The sequence below is a fragment of the Thalassophryne amazonica genome, chromosome 2 (genome assembly GCF_902500255.1).
Source record: "Thalassophryne amazonica chromosome 2, fThaAma1.1, whole genome shotgun sequence".
NCBI lineage: Eukaryota > Metazoa > Chordata > Actinopteri > Batrachoidiformes > Batrachoididae > Thalassophryne > Thalassophryne amazonica.
The window spans coordinates 139,326,116-139,343,411 of NC_047104.1; the positions used below are offsets into that span (position 1 = coordinate 139,326,116).

The 17,296-nt window shown below is 41.5% G+C and overlaps 1 protein-coding gene across 1 annotated transcript in view; it reads left to right on the top strand.

Annotated features, from left to right (window-relative positions):
- il1fma (interleukin-1 family member A) overlaps positions 1-15,609 on the top strand; it is a 30,733-nt gene extending 15,124 nt beyond the window's left edge. Inside the window, exons 4-7 of the mRNA XM_034194593.1 lie at positions 827-1,169; positions 8,547-8,672; positions 8,878-9,014; positions 14,792-15,609. Of these exons, the coding sequence (XP_034050484.1) occupies positions 827-1,169; positions 8,547-8,672; positions 8,878-9,014; positions 14,792-15,019 (834 nt within the window). The 3' untranslated portion in view covers positions 15,020-15,609. The remainder of the gene's footprint in view (positions 1-826; positions 1,170-8,546; positions 8,673-8,877; positions 9,015-14,791) is intronic.
- Positions 15,610-17,296: the final 1,687 nt, after the last annotated feature.

Here is a 17,296-nt window from a genome sequence, read left to right on the forward strand (position 1 = left end):
CCTGCTTGTTTCAGCAAGACAGTGTCAAGCCACATTCTGCATGTGTTACAACAGCGTGGCTTCATAGTAAAAGAGTGCGGGTACTAGACTGGCCTGACTGCAGTCCAGACCTGTCGCCCATTGAAAATGTGGGGCATATAATGAAGCGCAAAATACAACAACCGAGACCCCGGACTGTTGAACAACTGAAGTCGTACATCAAGCAAGAATGGGAAAGAATCCCACCTACAAAGCTTCAACAATTTGTGTCCTCAGTTCCCAAATGCTTATTGAGTGTTGTCAGAAGGAAAGGTGATGTAACACAGTGGTAAACATACCACTGTCCCAGCTTTTCTGAAACGTGTTGCAGGCATCCATTTCAAAATGCGCAAATATTTGCACAAAAACAAAGTTTTATCAGTTTGAACATTAAATATCTTGTCTTTGTGCTGTATTCAGTTGAATATAGGTTGAAGAGGATTTACAAATCATTGTATTCTGTTTTTATTTACACTTCACACAATGCCCCAGCTTCATTGAAATTGGAGTTGTAGTATGGATTATTTAAGGACAAAAGAACACCAGGATGCTGACAGTACTTGCGGTTTCGTTTCGTGCTTGAACAGTTATGATAGAGTTGTGTCTCTTTAATATCACCAGACAGATAAAGGTTAGACAGATAGATGCATGCTGCAGGATGTAACAGGGGTTAAAAATAATAAAGAAATTGGGGGGGGGGGGGGGGGGGGGCATTTTTATACACAGACATTGAGAGATACTGTGTAATGTCAGTACTCAACAGGACTCTGACTGCTTTTCATCCATTCGTATCCACTCTCGCCTGCAGACAATTCACAAGTCCATCAGGATGACAGTGAACAAAGCTGAGCTGTGTCCTGGGAACCTATTGCATCCCATTGCCAAGGAGTCTGCAACTTTCAGTTTCAAATGGGAAATGAGAAGAGAGGAAGACTTGGATGACAATGAGATAAAGACAGAAGACATCTGCCAAGTGGAAGATGAGCAAAAGGATGGGCAGGATGTGCTGATGGTCACAATGAAGAAAACCAGCATCTCTGTGGTGGCAGGGAGAGGATGCAGTACGGGGAGCTCCTGTCAAGGATGTGAGGAGGAAGGATGCACCTTAAAAGATGTTGTCTTTGTGACAGAATCCAGCACTGTGACAATTGGTAAGACTATGTGCCACTAAGTACTTCACATGTGCCAGGTATCAGCCTCTAATGAGTCACAACTGACCTGTCATTTGAGGCCCAGCCAGCCTCGAATGGCTTGTGTCGCCGCATATGATCCACATCAAACCACATATGATCCATTTAGCACCATGTAATGTGACGTTGGTCTACGTTTCTGCATAGGTTTGGTCCAACCCTCCACCCCTCCCACACTTGGTCCCATGAAAGGGTGGGTTTTCAGTTCACAGCATCTATTCAAGATGTCACATTTTTTAAAGTGGAGATAGATGTTATGGGTACTCCAGACGAGGTTAGTGCTGGGCTGGCTATCGTGCCCATTAGCATCAGCCTAGAAATGCTGACTGTGGAGGATGCTTTTCAGACTGTGGTTAGGTGGAGGAAGTCACATAGAGCGTGGTGCCCGGTTGTGATACCCTGATCACACTCGCCTCTGTGAACCAGTTTTCTCCCTTGGATATGCTTGACTTGAGTTCTTTGAGCCCACAGGTGACTTCCACTCCTTTCTCCAGGCCAAAACGGCAGGCTTTAGTGATAGGGGATTCTGTCACCTGCAAAGTCAGGTTACAGACGCCAGCTGACATTAAATGTATTCCTGGGGCCAGGGCTCCCAACACTTCCTTCCATCTTAGGGTGCTGACGCTGCAGAAGGGTAGACAGACAAAGGAACATGATACAAGATACAGTCACAAAAGTATTTACGTCGGCACCAATGATGTCAGGATGAAGTACTCATAGGTCACAAAAATGGACATAGAGAAGACTTGTGATCTTGCAAGAAAGATGTGTTGGAATCAATTAATAGTCTCTGCTCCCCTCCCCTCCCGGGGTAATGATGAGGCGTTTAGCAGGCTGACATTAAATAGGTGGATGGTGCAATTTTGTAGACAGCAAGGCTTTAGTTTTATTGATAACCGGCCTTTGTACTGCGGCTGCCGTGGCTTGCTTGCTGATGCCGGACAGTCTTCACCCTACTGGGGAAGGCACCACCATCTTGTCTGTGAACACAGATAGAGCTCTACAGGGAGGTAAAATTAGGATTTTACAGCAGGCCAAGGAGCAGGTGATTAGAGACCCTGCAAGGCTTATGACAAATGTAGACAGGGCAAATTCTCTATCAATTTGATTAGAGTGCACACACTATACACCTGAAAAGTTTCTCTACCCTACAACATTCCAAAAACTTTCCTAGTATTCTAAATCTCAAAGATACTGTTTTCATTATCGGATTATCTTTTTAGATAACTTTAAATGGACTGCATTTATATAGCGCTTTTCCATCTGCATCAGACGCTCAAACCACTTTACAATTATGCCTCACATTCACCCCGATGTCAGGGTGCTGCCATACAAGGCGCTCACTACACACTGGGAGCAATAGGGGATTAAAGGCCTTGCCCAAGGGCCCTTAGTGATTTTCCAGTCAGGTGGGGATTTGAACCCATGATCTTCTGGTCTCAAACCCAACACCTTAACCACTAGACCATCACCTCCCCTTTAAAACTTTAAAAACCATTATCGGACCAATTATCTTCCGATTAATTTTTGTCCGTTAACTTTTAGACTGATAAACAAAGTAAACAAAGCTGAACAGCGACAAGCATTTTTAAAATATAAAATCAGTTCATCTGTTAAAGGCTTTGTAACAGATGGACAGTTATACCCTCTGCTAACAGAAGAGAGCTGCTTCTATGAAAAGCGTCTCTATCCTCTGTAGACAAAGGAGAAATGGCCAAAAAAAAAAAAATCATTTCCTTTAACACCATACCGATATGCTGGCAATATCACCTAAGTCATCCAGAGGCATACATGTTTAATTTATGGTTCAAAGGAGCTCGGTCACTCAGGAGGAGCTCGGAGTCGAGCCGCTGCTCCTCCACATCAAAAGGAGTCAGTTGAGGTGGCTCTGGCATCTTTTCCGGATGCCCCCTGGACGCCTCGCTGGAGAGGTGTTCTGGGCACGTCCCATTGGGAGGAGGCCCCGGGGAAGACCCAGGACATGCTGGAGGGACTACATCTCTCGGCTAGCTTGGGAACGCCTTGGGGTTCCCCCAGAGGAGCTGGGGGAGGTGTGTGTGGATCGGGAGGTCTGGGCGGCTTTGCTTGAGCTGCTGCCCCCGTGACTCGACTCCGGATAAAGCAGAAGAAAATGGATGGATGGATGGATGGAGGGTTCAAATTTTAACCAGACTAATTTTGGACAAGTTATTTAAAATTGCTGTCATGTCTGAAGTGTTATAAAGTGAGAATATCAGATATATGTTTTAGTTTTAAAGTAATGTGCTAATTTTTAAGGTTTTGTGAGCACATGCTGTGCCCAACAGTGCATTATGGTTAGGATGATGTAATCTCAGTACGATCACGACAGGACAATTGCATTTCAGACACGCTGTTCAGGCTCCACAGACAACAGCATTAAACTCTAGTGCCTAAAACTCTCGTCAATATATTCTCTGGGTTTATAGACATTGTTATTGTATTTGCGTTTGTTATATTCTAAGCATTTTAAATGTAGCAGACTGGGATTATCTGGAATTTTGTTTTCAATGCCTCTACTGCCATCTACTGGCCAGTAGTTGTTCATGGCAGTATTTGCCCTAAGTACTAAGCGTCTGGGCACCAAATCAGGTTTTTGGCTTTGCAAATGGCTTTTTCTTTTTTACAAATGAAGTTTAAAAACAAAACAGCAGCAAAAAAAAAACAAAAAAACATTACAAGACAGCTCTGCAGTGTTTGCACAGGCACAGTGCGACCGGTTAGATGCTTGTAGCTTTTCAGCAGGATACCCTCACGACGGCCGACCAGAATAATATCAAACAGGTTTGATTTTCATTCGACCATACGATCGGCGATCAGGAGGTGGTCCTGAGATGTTAAACGCAGCTTGTTACTCCATGTACACTACACGATGCAGGATGCGCGATTAACCTGAAACTCGGCCCAAAAAATTCCTGCATAGAAAATCATCTCACACAGTGTAAAGCACGTTTTACAACATCATAAAACGTGCGCACACTCTCCACATGCAAAACATTTTGCGATGACACTTCCAGGGCTCCGTAAAAATGCCTGTTTTTACAAATAAATAAAGGAATATTTTACAAAAGCACATTTATCTGTAAACACCAAAACACGACAGACGTCACATTAACGTGTTGGTTTACATAATGAATGACTGAACCAAACAATATTTAGCAGAGGCACTTTTACCCAGAATCCTTTGTGATCTGTCTGTGTTTGGTTTACAAAACCTCAGAATTAGTGCATTATTCAACATTAAAAGATATATGCTATATTTTAACTTTGTACAAATGTCAGAATTGACATTAATGGAGTTATTCTACCGGTATTAATGTTATTTATAAATCAAAACAATAAGTCAGCATGACTTTATTTTTCAAGACCTCCGCCTGACCGGAGCATTGTGATTGATAGAGAGTTGGCTTTATGGCTGCTCTCAGAGTGCCTCTGTGGTGGGAGCTCTGTAGTAAACAAGCACTTCCAGCAGGGGCAGAATGTTCAAAGACAAAAGTGTGGTCTCTGTTTGGGTCTGTTACTTTTAATATTACTAGAAGCTATTGTGGCATTAAAACTTAAATTATTTTTATTATTAGTAGTAAATGTACCAGAGACAATATTGGAATTTATCGGTTATTTGTAACTTCCGATACATTTTGGGGTGGTTTATTGTTTTATCTTTATCGAAGATAACTTTTCAGTTATCTGATTATCTGTTATCGAAGTTAATTTTTTGGTTATCTGTGCCCACCACTGGTGGCCATCTTGAATATGCAAATTAGAGCACCCTGTACCATTCATAGGGCATTTAAATGATTCATTTGAGAAATATGGTAAATTAATAATTCATTTGTGGCCTTGGGTCCACCTGAAAAGAAATTTTCATATTGAAAAAGGAGAATATCTTGATTTTATGCTAATTAGGTCAAATATGCAAATTAGCTCATTAAATATGCGAGATAAATATGGCCCAGGTCTTATTCAATTCTATGGAAAAAAATGGTCTAGAAACAATTGAGAAATCTTTGGGAGGCACTCTAATCAAATCGATAGAGAATTTGCCCTGTCTAATGTATAGACATTCATAGATAATAGGCAAAGCTTCTGGGGAAAACCTGGTCTTGTTAGGAGAGACGGCATCCATCCCACTTTGGATGGAGCAGCTCTCATTTCTAGAAATCTGGCCAATTTTCTTAAATCCTCCAAACCGTGACTATCCAGGGTTGGGACCAGGAAGCAGAGTTGTAGTCTTACACACCTCTCTGCAGCTTCTCTCCCCTGCCATCCCCTCATTACCCCATCCCCGCAGAGACGGTGCCTGCTCCCAGACCACCAATAACCAGTAAAAATCTATTTAAGCATAAAAATTCAAAAAGAAAAAATATAGCACCTTCAACTGCACCACAGACTAAAACAGTTAAATGTGGTCTATTAAACATTAGGTCTCTCTCTTCTAAGTCCCTGTTAGTAAATGATATAATAACTGATCAACATATTGATTTATTCTGCCTTACAGAAACCTGGTTACAGCAGGATGAATATGTTAGTTTAAATGAGTCAACACCACCGAGTCACACTAACTGCCAGAATGCTCGTAGCACGGGCCGAGGCGGAGGATTAGCAGCAATCTTCCATTCCAGCTTATTAATTAATCAAAAACCCAGACAGAGCTTTAATTCATTTGAAAGCTTGACTCTTAGTCTTGTCCATCCAAATTGTAAGTCCCAAAAACCAGTTTTATTTCTTATTATCTATCGTCCACCTGGTCGTTACTGTGAGTTTCTCTGTGAATTTTCAGACCTTTTGTCTGACTTAGTGCTTAGCTCAGATAAGATAATTATAGTGGGCGATTTTAACATCCACACAGATGCTGAGAATGACAGCCTCAGCACTGCATTTAATCTATTATTAGACTCAATTGGCTTTGCTCAAAATGTAAATGAGTCCACCCACCACTTTAATCATATCTTAGATCTTGTTCTGACTTATGGTATGGAAATTGAAGACTTAACAGTATTCCCTGAAAACTCCCTTCTGTCTGATCATTTCTTAATAACATTTACTCTGATGGACTACCCAGCAGTGGGGAATAAGTTTCATTACACTAGAAGTATTTCAGAAAGCACTGTAACTAGGTTTAAGGATATGATTCCTTCTTTATGTTCTCTAATGCCATATACCAACACAGTGCAGAGTAGCTACCTAAACTCTGAAAGTGAGATAGAGTATCTCGTCAATAGTTTTACATCCTCATTGAAGACAACTTTGGATGCTGTAGCTCCTCTGAAAGAGAGCTTTAAATCAGAAGTGCCTGACTCCGTGGTATAACTCACAAACTCGCAGCTTAAAGCAGATAACCCGTAAGTTGGAGAGGAAATGGCGTCTCACTAATTTAGAAGATCTTCACTTAGCCTGGAAAAAGAGTCTGTTGCTCTATAAAAAAAGCCCTCCGTAAAGCTAGGACATCTTACTACTCATCACTAATTGAAGAAAATAAGAACAACCCCAGGTTTCTTTTCAGCACTGTAGCCAGGCTGACAAAGAGTCAGAGCTCTATTGAGCCGAGTATTCCTTTAACTTTAACTAGTAATGACTTCATGACTTTCTTTGCTAATAAAATTTTAACTATTACAGAAAAAATGACTCATAACCATCCCAAAGACGTATCGTTATCTTTGGCTGCTTTCAGTGATGCCGGTATTTGGTTAGACTCTCTTTCCGATTGTTCTGTCTGAGTTATTTTCATTAGTTACTTCCTCCAAACCATCAACATGTCTATAGACAGTGGACTCATCTCTGTGCTTGTTCTGTTAGACCTCAGTGCTGCTTTTGATACTGTTGACCATAAAATTTGATTACAGAGATTAGAGCATGCCATAGGTATTAAAGGCACTGCGCTGCGGTGGTTTGAATCATATTTATCTAATAGATTACAATTTGTTCATGTAAATGGGGAATCTTCTTCACAGACTAAGGTTAATTATGGAGTTCCACAAGGTTCTGTGCTAGGACCAATTTTATTCACTTTATACATGTTTCCCTTAGGCAGTATTATTAATCAAATCAAATCAATTTTATTTATATAGTGCCAAATCACAACAAACAGTTGCCCCAAGGTGCTTTATATTGTAAGGCAAGGCCATACAATAATTACATAAAACCCCAACGGTCAAAACGACCCCCTGTGAGCAAGCACTTGGCGACAGTGGGAAGGAAAAACTCCCTTTTAACAGGAAGAAACCTCCAGCAGAACCAGGCTCAGGGAGGGGCAGTCTTCTGCTGGGACTGGTTGGGGCTGAGGGAGAGAACCAGGAAAAAGACATGTTGTGTAGGGGAGCAGAAGCAAAAGTAGAGAGGGTGTCTGTCTCCCTGATCCGAATTGGGAGCTGGTTCCACAGGAGAGGAGCCTGAAAGCTGAAGACTCTGCCTCCCATTCTACTCTTACAAACCCTAGGAACTACAAGTAAGCCTGCAGTCTGAGAGCGAAGCGCTCTATTGGGGTGATATGGTACTACGAGGTCCCTAAGATAAGATGGGACCTGATTATTCAAAACCTTATAAGTAAGAAGAAGAATTTTAAATTCTATTCTAGAATTAACAGGAAGCCAATGAAGAGAGGCCAATATGGGTGAGATATGCTCTCTCCATCTAGTCCCTGTTAGTACTCTAGCTGCAGCATTTTGAATTAGTTATGCTGCTATAGACTTAGACTGCTGGGGGGTTCCCATGATGCACTGAGTGTTTCTTTCTCTTTTTGCTCTGTATGCACCTCTCTGCATTTAATCATTAGTGATCGATCTCTGCTCCCCTCCACAGCATGTCTTTTTCCTGGTTCTCTCCCTCAGCCCTAACCAGTCCCAGCAGAAGACTGCCCCTCCCTGAGCCTGGTTCTGCTGGAGGTTTCTTCCTGTTAAAAGGGAGTTTTTCCTTCCCACTGTAGCCAAGTGCTTGCTCACAGGGGGTCGTTTTGACCGTTGGGGTTTTACATAATTATTGTATGGCCTTGCCTTACAATATAAAGCACCTTGGGGCAACTGTTTGTTGTGATTTGGCGCTATATAAAAAAATTGATTGATTGATTTTAGTCACTTTAAGGGAGATCAGGCCTCAGGCACAGAGATCAGGCCAGGCTGGGTAGTGTACACTGGTGCTGCACGTCACTTCATCCACCACACTACACAAACTACCCTGGATAATAATCACCAGTGTGTGCATATACAGAGAGAGTGATGAGAGAAAAAGAGAGATCCGTGACATTTTTCCCCTCTCTGTACTGAGCAAAGAGAATAGAAAAATGGGTTTTAAAATGTCCTTTGTTTTATTTTCTTTTATTTTCAGTGCCAAGACAAAGTTGCACCTTCAGACAATTAAATGAACTCAACATTTGGCTCAAGCATACAGCATCTAGCAACTACATGAAAAGCTGCTGCAACCAGAAGAGGCTGTATATTTCACCAAATCCAGGTTTGTTAGACTACGGCAGAATGCTGCAACATGGTAACAGCACAGCAACATCATGGTGACAACAACATGGCAAAACTTGCAACAAGAGGAAAATGTTTGCAACATCAGCATTTCATTTGGGTGTTATTTTGTTAAGTTGTTTGTTCATCACTATAAAGGTTCACAAGAAAAAAGCTCTTATACGTTTGATTTCCTGTGTGTGTAGCACAAATAACCCTGTATAAGTACAAAGAAGTCCCGAACGCACCTTTCAGAGGGGTACCTGTAGTCCTGAACTTTACCGGGTCCGACTGCTTTCTCAGGTGCTTCAAGACAGATGACGGAGTTCACCTACAAACAGAGGTACTGTGAGTGAGTGAGTTACAAGGTACTGAGAGAAAACACTGAAACACTGTTAAGGCTCTGAGTTTTAATTTGTAGTTTGTAAAAACTCACTGCTGGCCCGCCCCTCTTCTTCCGCTCTCCATGTACATTTGTTTTCAATGAAGCCAGAGAACACAAGCTGTGGAACCATGTCAAGAAAGTGACAATACACAGAAATACATAGAGAACAGAGAGTTTCTCAATAAACTTACAAGTGCAGCAGCAAGAAGGTCAGATCTGCATCCATTTGCACACTTCCTTATCTTGCAGCTCTCGCTGTTCCAAGAAAGCCACAAGGGTCACCCGTGTCTGACCCCTCTCAGTCACTTGCTCTTTTTCTCTTCTTCGCTTCCTCTGAAAGCATTTTTTGTTGTTGTTGTTTTTTGTTTTTTTTTTTGCTTTTTCACCAGCTTTGCCGTGACGATAAACATGTAAGAAATAAAGCCTTCTTTGACTTGTTCTTATAGCTGCTAGCTGGCCCTTGTCTCGATAGAGGGGGTGTTCAAGTCCAGACGTAAAGTGGATATGACACCTAAAAAAATTAGGTAAAACTGATATAAATATCAAAAATATACATACAGTATAGTAAGTTGAAAGTGGTTTTAATCATTATCACTGAGAAATAAAGTTTGTACAGCTTCTCAAAAGTGTGTTTCTTGGAAAGCGCGCTGGCAGCGTTCCATCAGCGGTCACAGGAACAGATAGACCTCAGCATGGACAGTGACAAGATCAAGAACTTTTCTGACTCCTCTTCAAGTGTGGATTGTTTCTGTGAGGAAATCGAGACTGACTCGGATCCTGAGGATGTTGCAGCAGTGATTAGACCCTACAGATTGGAGCCGTATCTTTCGGACGAACAGTCAAACCAGGAGCATTCTGCCAGCAAAAGTAATGCCGACGGTGTTTATGGCGGAGCCGAAGCAGAGGCAAGAGATGTGCCAATTCTGATGGATTTTGAAAGGCTGCAGAATATGGAATGGTAAGGGAGGCTTTGATTTTTGTTGCTGCTGTTTCTAACACTATAATTATAGCATTTTCGATTCTAGCGTCTGTTTACCACCTTTGTTATTGTTCCGGAGCCGTGATAGTGTAGCTACTACTTGCGGACCACCGTCATTACCTTTGGGTTTTTGCCGTTTTTGAGTGCCTGGCATTGCATTCATTTGTGTTTAGTGACGTTATTTTCACGAAAGAAAAGGAAATAAATGGTGAAAGTTTCAAAAAAGATCACTGAAAACAACAGTGAACATGCCGCCACCGTGTTTACTGCGTATTGCACTAATATTTTTACAAGTTCCTTGACCATTTCAAGATTATTGTGAACATATTATTTGAAGTTGACATTTTAGGTGTTCCTGTGAGCGGTGCGAGAACATGGAGACAGTAGAGGAAAGTGTCTGCTATTGGGAGCAAATACGGGTGTGCGAGCGGAGGGAGCAGCAGCCTGACATTTCGTGCATCACACAACACCGCGGCTTTTGATCAATCTGCCTGGACTTGAAAAGGCTAAAACCTTTAGCCCTTGTGTTTGTGCAATATGCTGCGACACACTGGTCAAGCATATCGACAAACAAGTCCCTGAGAGCTGTGTTTAATCAAAGTTTCTGCTGCTTAAAAAAGTGTAAACAACGGCTGCCAGGTGCGCAAGCCGATACGGTCTACACGCAGTGACGTATTTCAGGTTTGGTGCTCAGCGGGAAGCTGGTCACGGGGCGTGCACATTTTTCAGTGGCGGGACGTTCAAATGTTGTATATAACGGGAGAACCGCATCCATTTTCCCAAAATGCTTAGGTTGACCGAATTATATAACCTTTGTTACATGTAATAAGACTATCTTGTCTTTAAGTGTCATATCCACTTTAAGATGCACTTATTTTTCCGTTCATATGGCTAGCATACAGGCATAGTATAGTTGTACACTTTTTACTCTTTTAATTCATTTTATTAGGAAATGGAACTTGCCGCGGCCTCAACTTTACCTAAATTTTGGGTCTTTTAGTGAAGCTTAGGGCTAGTGGTCTGCGATCACCTTAGTATTTCCTGTTTTTCTTGTTGTTTAATGCTGACAAATTATACTGTATTTCTTGTCTTTCTGATGCCTGATTCTGTTTTTTTTCTCTCTGTTTAAGGTGCAGCTCCATCCAGAGATGAGTGTGGTATTTGTGCTGGAGACCCTCCTGTCCTGTGCAACAACGGCATTTCCTGTATAGTCGTTTTGTGAATTGTTCTGTAATTTATGTCTGTAGCATGACCCAAGCAGAGGGTCACCCCTTTGATTCTGGTCTGCTTGAGGTTTCTTCCTCAGAGGGAGTTTTTCCTCACCACTGTTGCTCTGGGGGATAGTAAGGTTAGACCTTACTTGTGTGAAGCGCCTTGAGGCACCTCTGTTGTGATTTGGTGCTATATGAATGAAAATAAATTGAAAAATTGAAAATTGTGAAGTAGTTTGTGTTTCTCACGAGACTCTCATTCAAAGAACACTGGGTCAGCATCCCTGACGTTGCAAGGCTGGTTTTAAGGTACAAGACGACTATGATGCAAAATAAAGTCTTTGTTTTACACTATGAACATAAGAACCCTGAGAACATAACCAAAAATGGCAGAACTAATCAGGAATATCAAAATTCACAACATATCTGTGTTGGCAATTCAGGAGCATTTGATTGTACATGGTAAACCAGTTGTATATCACAGGATGGTTGCCCTCTTTCTGGTGACTTTGACACCATCGCACAATATACAGCAGGTAGTTGGAGGAGTGGTCATTGCTGTGAACCATAGATCCAAGAAAGCCCTGAACAGAGTCAAGTCCTTCTCACCGAGGGTCCTCATGGCTTCATTTCAAGGAAACCCAGGTCCATCAGTGATCTCTGCATACTGTACAACCAGTAATGCAACAGATGAGGAACTTGGGTAGAGTCAGTAACAGCATGTTTGAGCAAATTCATTAATGCTCAAGAAGAAACAATCAAAGGGTCTTAAAACCAATGCCCAACAAGAAGAAAAAAGAGCAATATTCAGACCATCCCATGGTCCAAAAGGCTATAGCAAAGAAATAAAAGTTACTTTTTGCCAATGTAGTATATTTTGTGACAGAAACAGTACTAAAGAAGCTACACACGCATGTCAAAAAGAAAGAGCAACTGTTCAGTGTGTATATTGAAGTGATAGAGGAGGATCTGGCTCAGAAGATCTCTGAAATAGAAAGATACCACACCAGTCAGCAGTAAACACAGATCTGGAACTTCATAAATTGAATTAAAGGCATCACCGCCAAACCAAATCAAGGGTGAAAGTACACAATAGACTTGATGCATGGCATAGACATTTCAGGGAGCTCCCAGGCAATCCACCAAGTATCAAAGACAAAAATATCAAGCCAATCTTCAGAAACCTACATATCAACAACAGGTCATTCTCACCAGAGGAATTCCAGGCAGATGTTGAGTCACTCAAACCTATTAAGAGTTCTGGGGATGACGGTATAACCTGGACTTTTTAAATATGTCCCCATCCCCTATCTTCAACAGAGCCCACATGCACCGAGATACACCAGACCAGTGGACATTCATGAACATTGTGCCTATCCCCAAAAGCAGAGATCTCACGTCCACTGACAACTACAGAGGAATCAGTCTCAGCTCAGTAGTTGCAAAGGTACAACAGCATGGTCAACCAGCTGTTGACCTCTTGAGCCGAATCAATCAAAATGGATTCCAACAGATAAAGACAGGAGTTATCACTTTCACAGATTTTAAGAAATCTTTTAGTCTGCGTAGGAAAGACTATGAAGATCGTCAGGGCCTGTGGACTCCCACCCTGGATTGCCCAGTCAGTAAGTGACATCTCCACCAACATGACTGCAAAAGGCTTATCTCCTGAAAGAGAAACAGTTACCGTCCTCACTGGTGTTTTACAGGGAGTATCACTGTCTCCGTACCTATTTTTTATTGCCCTTGACTTCAGATTGCACCAGGCAATATCAGAAAAAAGGAACCGTTTGGTTTTATCATCAACCCCCACAATAGCTGAGAAGTAAGACTGTTGTCCAGAAAGAACTCAGTTTTCCTGATGATTTTGACCTTCTCTCTGACAGTGTGCAACAAGCTCAGGAACTGCTTCTCTGTGTGGAGGAAGAATGAAACAAAAAACTCGGTTGTAGACTCTCAACCATTTTGTGCTGTCATGTATCTTGACTGGGACCTCAGTGGAGACAACCACAACAAAACACGTTGTTGAACAGATTTTAATGTTCTAAACAGTATTTTGTTAAAATCAGAGCAACTGTACAGCAGCTGGTGGCAGAATGGAATAGTGAGTACATGGAAAAATGTCCAAAACTAGCTCAGTAAGCCTGAGAGAGGGAAACACCAAATACTAGAACAAAGCCACGCAGATTTCAATCACTAGATTATAAATCAAGATCTGCTCCATGTTACTGTGATTGTAACATTATTGTTAGATTACTTCAATCAATCAATCAATTTTTTTTTTATATAGCGCCAAATCACAACAAACAGTTGCCCCAAGGCGCTTTATATTGTAAGGCAAGGCCATACAATAATTATGTAAAACCCCAACGGTCAAAACGACCCCCTGTGAGCAAGCACTTGGCTACAGTGGGAAGGAAAAACTCCCTTTTAACAGGAAGAAACCTCCAGCAGAACCAGGCTCAGGGAGGGACAGTCTTCTGCTGGGACTGGTTGGGGCTGAGGGAGAGAACCAGGAAAAAGACATGCTGTGGAGGGGAGCAGAGATCGATCACTAATGATTAAATGCAGAGTGGTGCATACAGAGCAAAAAGAGAAGGAAACAGTGCATCATGGGAACCCCCCAGCAGTCTACGTCTATAGCAGCATAACTAAGGGATGGTTCAGGGTCAATTCTCTAATGGTTAAAATTTTGTTAGCAAAGAAAGTCATGAAGTCATTACTAGTTAAAGTTAATGGAATACTCAGCTCAATAGAGCTCTGACTCTTTGTCAGCCTGGCTACAGTGCTGAAAAGAAACCTGGGGTTGTTCTTATTTTCTTCAATTAGTGATGAGTAGAAAGATGTCCTAGCTTTACGGAGGGCTTTTTTTTATAGAGCAACAGACTCTTTTTCCAGGCTAAGTGAAGATCTTCTAAATTAGTGAGACGCCATTTCCTCTCCAACTTACGGGTTATCTGCTTTAAGCTACGAGTTTGTGAGTTATACCACGGAGTCAGGCACTTCTGATGTAAAGCTCTCTTTTTCAGAGGAGCTACAGCATCCAAAGTTGTCCTCAATGAGGATGTAAAACTATTGACGAGATACTCTATCTCACTTACAGAGTTTAGGTAGCTACTCTGCACTGTGTTGGTATATGGCATTAGAGAACATAAAGAAGGAATCATATCCTTAAACCTAGTTACAGCGCTTTCTGAAAGACTTCTAGTGTAATGAAACTTATTCCCCACTGCTGGGTAGTCCATCAGAGTAAATGTTATTAAGAAATGATCAGACAGAAGGGAGTTTTCAGGGAATACTGTTAAGTCTTCAATTTCCATACCATAAGGCAGAACAAGATCTAAGATATGATTAAAGTGGTGGGTGGACTCATTTACATTTTGAGCAAAGCCAATTGAGTCTAATAATAGATTAAATGCAGTGTTGAGGCTGTCATTCTCAGCATCTGTGTGGATGTTAAAATCGCCCACTATAATTATCTTATCTGATTACTTGTACTGTCACTTGTGTTTGATGTTTGCTGATCTCCGTGTTTGTCATTGTAGACCTATGAAAAGCAGAAGCTGAAAGAAATCAGTAAGACGGACAAGGAAGTGCTCTCATTCCTCTTCTACATGAGATCTGACAGGTCCAACCAGAGGACATTTGAGTCCGCGCTGTACCTCGGCTGGTTCATCAAAATAGTCAACTCAGACATCGTAGAATCAGGAGCAATTGGCGAACAGCAAGAAGATGCATTCTTCCATGTCATCATTCTAAAACAAAATTCATGAAGCAGATACAGACCATACTGAGCCGTCGGGTTTTTGTGTTGTAGTCTCCATTTGAGACTGAGCAAACATGATGATTCACCTCGTCCAGTAGCATTATTCTGATATTGCAACAATGTGTAGATATTTGTCATACTCTCTCTTTTGTGTATGTGTGTGTGAGTGAGACTAATAAGGTATATCCTTTTTTATATATTTATTTGGTGTCCTGAAGTGACCTTTCAAGCATGCTCACCTGAAAATCATTTCAAATGTCAATCTGATTGGAAAGTGACAATTTTTCCAAAAAAATGGTGTTCGTTTAATATTTTCTAATGATTGTAATTTACTAATGTTATGAACAAAACTAATTGTTAAATGCATTAATGCAAATGTTTTTGTTTGGTTGGTTTTACATACGCAAATAATTAAGTTCAACTTGCAAATGAAAATAATTTTTGGAACGCATCTCAGACTTATTGGACATAATACTGTTATTTCTACCTGGCTCTTTTTATGTAAAATTCTGCCCCTTACCAAAAACCAAACCATTGTATTCCTCATTTTGAGTTTATTCAAGGTCACGTTAGAAACCAGGCCTGGGACCCCCACACACAGTGTCCATCTTGTGAAAGGCCGCTAAAATGAGTCATACAACACTTTTTATACCTTGTGGGTGTTAACATGGGTGTGGTGTGGTTTAGTCTCATATTTCTAATGTTACTGGCTCTCACCAACAGGGGAGCTCTCCCTGTATCTGAAACTTGGACAGATGATAGAGTAAAACTTAACATATTGCTCAGAACTTCCAAATAACACAAATACTTAATAGCCAACATAAAACAAAGAATTAGCACAGATATTATCTAACAATACTATCAAACTTTTTATGCCTTTTATATTTTGCTTTCAATATGTCTCAGTACAGGCGGCACAGTGGATTAGTGGTTAGCACTGTTGCCCCACAGCAAGAAAGTTGTTCACTATAAACCAGACCTGGGCAAACTGCAGTCCGGGGGCCACATGCGGCCCTTTGCATATCTCTGTCCGGCCCTCATGAGGTCTGTGATTATTATTACATATATTAAAAATGTCAAGCTTGTGTGTTGCAAATCATTAGAGAGGTTTATTTAGGTATATTTAAATATTTACATATTATTACAAGAATAAAAATTACCTTTAAAAGCTATTAAATAGGTAATTTTTTGTAAAATTTGTAATGGCAGACAGCTGAGTTATCGATGGTGTGGCTCTCGGACATAATTCAGGTTCCCTATGTGGCCCCTTGTAAAAATTAATTGCCCACCCCTGCTATAAACTCTTTTCAGTCACCAAGCACAGTCATATGTGAGTTCATTCTGTTGTTTCTGCCTGTTAATGCATTTTCATGTCCGACCGGGTGTTAACATGCCGAGATGCAACGCGTATTAGATCCAGACATTAAAGATCTGTTTCATGTCACCCACGAACCACAGGTGGCAGCAACCACCTGTTTGCGATCATAGACAAATGATCAAAGGCACAGATCAAAGCCTGTTGCCGGAGTCTCGCTGTCCCTCCTTTGTGCACGTAAACCAAGCATTTCCTGTTCACTGTTTACCAACTTGTATAAATGCTGTGAATCTGGAAAATAAAGTTAAGCTTTTCACTTCTAAGCTCACTTAGTGTGTGGACTCATTTTTCTCTCATGCTCACCTTCCGCGGCATTGAGATATGGCATGTTGCCAGCTGCCAGGAGCTTTCTCCAAAGCTCCGCACTGGCAACCCGCAACTTCCACATAGGTACTCCACGACATGAGCCATGAACCTTTACACTGGTGACCCTCGACCTCCACATGGGATCAATTCCCACCTGGGCATTTCTGTGTGGAATTGGCATGTCCAGCCCCTTGGGTTCCTTCCAGGTGATCTGGCTTCCTCCCACTTCCAAAGACATGCAGGGTATGTGAATCAGTGCCTCTAAATTGACTGGAGGTGTGAATGTGTTTATCCAGCTATATTTTCAATTTATTTTCATTTATATAGTGACAAATCACAACAGTTGCCCCAAGGCGCTTCACACAAGTAAGGGCTAACCTTACCAACCCCTAGAGCAAACACACAGGTAACACAAGAGGAAGAAACCTCAAGCAGACCAGACTCAAAGGGGTGACCCTCTGCTTGGGCCATGCAACCAGAAATTACAAAACAATTCACAAAATGAATATACAGGAAGTGTTGTGGGTGCAAAGGACAGGAGGGTTTCAGAAACAGACACTACACCCATCTCTGAAAAGAAAAGAAAAAACAATCAGGCATCAG